The sequence below is a fragment of the Mastomys coucha genome, chromosome X (assembly GCF_008632895.1).
Source record: "Mastomys coucha isolate ucsf_1 chromosome X, UCSF_Mcou_1, whole genome shotgun sequence".
In the NCBI taxonomy this organism is placed as follows: domain Eukaryota; kingdom Metazoa; phylum Chordata; class Mammalia; order Rodentia; family Muridae; genus Mastomys; species Mastomys coucha.
The window spans coordinates 155,207,064-155,213,162 of record NC_045030.1 but is presented as its reverse complement, the minus strand read 5'-3'; the positions used below and the strand labels follow the sequence as shown (position 1 = coordinate 155,213,162).

Here is a 6,099-nt window from a genome sequence, read left to right as displayed (position 1 = left end):
GTGATTCCACCAGAGGTTCCTTTGTTGTTGAGAATAGTTTTGGCTATCCTGGGTCTTTTGTTGTTCTAAATGAATCTGCAAATTGCTGTTTCTAAGTCTGTGAAGAATTGAGTTGAAATAAGCTGAGTTAAATAAGCTCTAACTGCTTAGGAATCCTTTGGCTCCTCCTCCCCTGATTTTCTCTGAATTCAGGTTGCTGTTGTGATTTGTCATGTATGTTGTTAAGAATGGAAGGTTGATTTCAGCCCTATTTCAGTCAGCATGACCTATATTTTATGAAATAAATTGATGGGATATGCTTTTCCCAGTTTAGGATGCTACAGAGTTTTATAACATTGAAACGCCAAGATCTTATAAACTGCATTTTGTGTTTTTAAGAAGCCTTAGGACGAAAGGTAGTTTTTAGCCATCCTATTCATTGTGATCTATTCTTATGGCATAAGTTAATAGCAAGTGGCTTTTTAATTGAGCTGTGTGGGGGTTTATAACTTAGAAAAATCTCACTGCTTTGATTTACCTTTTGTGTTTTTAAGAATTATTGGGGTAAAACGTACTTTTTAGTCATCCTAGTAATTGTGAGCTATGCCTTATAGGATAAGTTAATAACACATAAGGTTATTTAAAGTATTTTATTACACAAAGTGCATTGTTCTGGCTATTATGGTTTTCCTTAGGTTTCTTTATTAAATATTAGGTTCAAACATTGTTTTCAGCCCATCCTAAAGCTATCTTTTATGAGAAAGGTTTTTTAGGCGACTCTGGATTTGGCCTACTTTGGGATTTTATAACTTAGAAAGATAAAACTATTGTGACTTATATTTTGTACTTTCAAGAACTTTTAGCATAAAAGATAGTTTTCAGCTATCCTAGTCACTGTAAGCTGTGCCTTTGGGCTAAGTTGTCAGTAGGTGAGTCTCCCAGTTTGCTTTGTTTGGAAGTTTTACCCTTGGAGTTACTGTTTTGGCTTGCTTTTTGTATCTTGAAGAAGTCACTGAGTAGTTTTCAGCCATCCTACCTACTGTGATCTATGCCTTATGGGATAAAATGATGACCTTTGCCTCCCCATTTGGCTCTCTTTGGGACTTTTGTAATGTGAAATGGACCTATCTGGCCTTTGTGATTGATTGGCTTGTAGGTTCTTAAGAAGTCTTAGAGTAAAAAAGTATTTTTTTAGCCGTCCTAATCACTTTGAGTTTGCCTTATGAGATAAGTTGATGGCAGGTAATAGTGTGGATTTGGATTATTATTGCATTGTTATTATTAGTAGTATGATCATTATTTAGGAAAATATTGCTGTTGTGATTTGCTGTTTTTAAGAAGTCTTGGGTAAAAGGTAGACTTTAACCATCCTAATAATTATCAGCTATATTTTATGGGATATCTTCACGCAGGTTACTATTCCAGTTTGGCCTTTATTTGGAATTTCATATCTTAGAAATTTCTGGCTGCTGTGATTTGGCTTTTGTGTCTTTAATGACAAATGATCCATTAATGTAAAGGGTTGTTTTGAGCTATGTTTGTTAATTGTTGTGAGATATGCCAATGGCAGTTGACTCTCCTAGTTTGCACTGTTTTGGGTTTTATAGCTTGAATTGGAGTTGGAGTGATCCTGGTTTACCTTGTGTGTTGTTAAGCAGTCTTAGGGTCAAAGTCATTTGGTACTATCTGATACTTGTTTTGTTCTGATAAAAGACATAGGTAGAATCAATATTGTGTTATGTTGTTGAATAATTTACTGATTCCAACAACCCTTTTAATTGGTCTATTTAGAAGTAGTGAAGGATTTTCAAATTTGTAAGTCCTGTTTTCTAACCATTGTTTCTTTTTTAGGAATTTTTCTTCTGGAACGACTTGTACCAATCTAAGACTGTTTTACATTGTTCATTGTAAGAGTAAAACTTTAGAAGTAATTTCATGGTATATTCACAAGATAAGACACTAAGAGGTTGTTAAAGTGACCATAGGTTGGAAAGACCTCTCTCGCCAAAGGTTTCTTTGGCCTTAGAGGTGTCTTTTAATTAAATTGTATGCTGTTTTCTTTCATGTCTGGCTTCTTTTAAACAAGGTTAGAATTCTGAGGTTCATTCTTGTTGGTAAGTACAGTAAGTAGTTTATTTTCATTATTAGTTTTCCTTTGTATGTCCACAAGTACAGGTTAAATACAGTTCATGTCAGTATTACAGTCAGGAAACTCTAAATAGTTAAAAATAAAGCATGGTGGAATTTATATGTCAAACTGAGGTATATAACAATTTGAAAATTTTATACAACATTGGTCTGAATTCGTTTTACTTGAGAGTTAATTCTCCCATCTTCTTAATCTTCCTTAGAATTTTGTCCTTAGGGACTCTGGTCACTAGTCTCTCCACTAGATTAGGAAAGAGATGGAACCCTGATCCTTCTATTGTGTCTCTCCCTGTTGCTCTGTCTCAGGATGGATACAATTAATTAAATTTTGCACTAGATTATCCCTTCAATAACAGTTCCTACAGTCCCTTCTGTGGCAGAAATTCAAGACAGACCTCAGACACACACTAGAGGATCATATCATTGCAGACATACATGGTTCTAGTTCCATACCAAATGACTCAGAACCATAATCTAGCCTTGAGAATTCTCAAGCTTTCAGCTTATATTTCATAGGCAGTTTGTTTAGGTTTGATACTAAATGAAACTAATAAGGCAATCATGATTTTGGAGCTTCAATAGGCCCTGGAGATAGGGCCCTGGAGATAGGGCCTTATAGGGCAGGTAGGAGGCAGAGTCTCTGTGGATGCTCTGCACATATTGCACCACTAGCAGCAGCCCAGTAGTGGCCCAGCAGCAGCAGCAGCCCAGCAGCAGCATAACTATTATCACCAGCAGCAGCCCAGCAACAGCACCAGCAGAATCACCAGCACAGCAGCAGCATCACCACCAGCAGTAGCAGTAATAGAGGTGCAAAAGGTGGAGAGAAAGTGGCAGTGACAGCAGCAGCAGCAATGGCAGAGGCAATGGCAAAGACAGTAGTGATGAAGGCAGTAGTAGCAGTAGCATTGGTGTTAAGGGTGGCAGTGGCAGCTGCCTTCACTCGAGAACAGATTCTTGAGACAGAGTTTGGCAGCATTCTGGTTCCCTAAGCCTAAAGCCCTTTAAGCTCCTTTACAAAGGTGTATTCCCTTGTTCAGTATTTTCAGCACTTTGTAGACTATTCACAGATCGCACTTGCTTTTAAAATTGTTGTGAGTTCCCAGTCATGGTTATGAGTTCCCAGTAATAGGTATTATAATTCTTCTATGTATAGAGATTTAGTCTACTGCTGGGAGTGTAGCTTAGTGGTAGGGCACTTGCCTAGCATGGATAAGATCCTATATTCCAATATCAGCCTCATAAACTCATCCATGTTAAGTTGATTTAGAGATTAGGTTCATGAAGTAACATTTTTATGCATTTCTTTTCAGGAGTAGAAGGTTTGCCTCTTGGATGACTAATTACTAAACCTATCAGCAAGTCTAAACTCAGAGGAAGTGGAGTCTCTCCTATTCCACAACAATTATGTTTACCCCCAGTGAAGAGGATAGGGTTTGTATTTTAAATTGATAATCTCTGTTCTTTTAGATATGCTACAGTGTTTGCTAAACTGAGTTAAATTACATGAAGTGAAAGGTATAGATAATAAGTTTAATTTTGATAATGCCCTATAAAGTTTCTATGAGCATTTGTGTGTAAATCTAAGAACACACTCTTAAACGTTTCTCTTGGATACTGTGAAATTAAATTGCAAAGTTGTAGGGTTGATATATAATTCAACTTTATGAGAATCTGACAAACTGTTTTTTTTAAATTTCTGTTGTATTCTGATGAGTTTCTTAATCTCTGAAGTTGAACACAAATGTAAATTATTAAACCATATATATATGGTTTAATATATATAATATATATATTAATATATTATATATATATATATATATTACACACACACACACACACACGTAATTTAGCCTAGCAGTGAACACATTTAGTCACATAAGGACAGGTATATTAATGTCATTGAAGTAATCTAGACAACTTTCAACTTCTATCCACGGTGATGTTTTCATTGGAGATAATGCTTACTGATACTGTCCATTATTGAGAGACATTTTGGGGAATATTTACTTAAAAACACAAGCTACCATGTGAAGATAAAACTACTATATTTTTGTAAGTAGTACTATATAACCCAATTGCATGTTATTTTATTAATTTATTCAGTGGAGGCTAATTCAGGTAAAGTGTCACGTATTTTAAAACAAACACAAAGCTACTAAGTCTGTTTACCTTAAATTTTTCTCACCTCATAATTTGTTCTTAGAATAATTATTTTGAAGAAACATAGAAGTACTTATGGTAACTTATTAATACCCTGTCTTATTTCAACAATGATTTAAGATGTTTTAGAAATTAATTTATTAAGAATCAGAAATGCATAAGTGTTTCCTAATTTGGCCACATGGTGGCACTGTTGGATTGTTTAGGATCAAAACTGGTGTATGATCAAAATGGTTAGTTTTATTGTTATTGTTGGTTTTTTGTTTGTTTGTTTGTTTGTTTTGGCTTTAAAATTAATTTCAACATGGAAGACTAATGTCTGTGCCCTGAAGTACAGAAACTGTTAACCTCAATGGAAAGGTATGTGTGGGGGTGTAGTTTCTGGTATATCTGGATTAATGAGAGCATAGTTCTCAGTAATCCACGTATGTTTTCTCTTGTTTATTGAGTCAATGTCTTTGGCCTACCTATGATGTCCTTGAACTTAACATCCTCCTGCCTTAGCTTCTTGAGTTTTTGATATCACAGGGATGTGTTACCATGCCTGATTCACATACAATTTTCCACATAATCATGTTATTAAAAACAGGCAAGAGCCCTTTAATAATAGAACAGGTTTTCAAAACTTCTGAGAAGTGAATTTAAAGTCCTCAGCGTTTCTTTCTGTTATTTTGTCTTTTCTTTTAATTTTCTAAGAAATATTTCTCGTATATAGATATGAATAATCTCCTTAGGATAGTAATGACAATATGCTTTATGAATTCAGCAAAGACTTATTTCAGTAATATAAGTAATATGAAGCAACAAGTTGTTCAATATATCACTGTTTACCATTTTAAAGAAAAGGGTTTAATTCCAAATGCCTTATGGAGTTCCTCCTAACTTATATATTTCATCCCAAATCTCTTTAGACATATCTTAGCCATTTTACATCTTCCCTTTCCTTTTGTACTAGGACATTCTGAGCTACTTTTTACTTTTTACTGGAATTCTAAACCTAAACTCTTCTAGTAAAGTCTTTCCTTTCTCCTTTACTTGACTGGTAATTATTTCCATTCTTTATAACTCAAAATTTTTATTTCACCTCTGTTTTAATTAAGACTTTTGAAAGACTGGTGAAAAATAAAAATTTAAATAGATAAGTACTATAATGTATGCTCACTCATCAATGTGATTCTTACTGAGATAAAGCATTAACTACTTGTGGTGTGAAAACTATTCTAGAACATACCTCATCCACCTGAAATTCATGAAATTCAAGAAATTGAAGGACCACAAGCAATCGAAACTATCCTGAACTACTGTCAGGTATGGTTCTTTTCTCTTTCAGTGTTTTCCTAGAACATTAAATTGTAAACATTTCATATGTAAGGGGAAATTGTATAGTTAACTGAAGATTTTGCATATCAGATTACTTGTGATTATTCACCTCATTGAAATTGTTTGGACAGTTTCTACTTAGAATAGTATTTTCAGGTAAAAATTTGAAATATAAATAGGAGTATTTTAGAATATTAAAATAATATTGAATAAGTACTGTATTTATGTATTTTCCATCTATATTGCCTAATATTAATTTCTTCTATAAAACTTTTAAAGGGAATTGGAAGATTTGGATACAGTTTTAGTATGTGCCTACTTAATTACATATTAAGATAGCTTGCTCATATTTTATAAGGAATTTATCTTATATAAATTTGAGAGAAAATCATAAAAATAAACTTGTGGTTAAGAGCTAATAAAAATGGTTTTTATTCCATAAGATTTGCAGAATAGACTGAAAAGTAAATTTGTGTGTGTATGTGAGAG

General features: G+C 33.8%; 1 protein-coding gene across 1 annotated transcript in view; it reads left to right on the top strand.

Moving 5' to 3' along the window:
• Positions 1-6,099, top strand: part of Scml1 (Scm polycomb group protein like 1) — a 20,756-nt gene that overhangs the window by 6,543 nt on the left and 8,114 nt on the right. Inside the window, exons 2-3 of the mRNA XM_031376762.1 lie at positions 3,441-3,561; positions 5,515-5,598. Of these exons, the coding sequence (XP_031232622.1) occupies positions 3,535-3,561; positions 5,515-5,598 (111 nt within the window). The 5' untranslated portion in view covers positions 3,441-3,534. The remainder of the gene's footprint in view (positions 1-3,440; positions 3,562-5,514; positions 5,599-6,099) is intronic.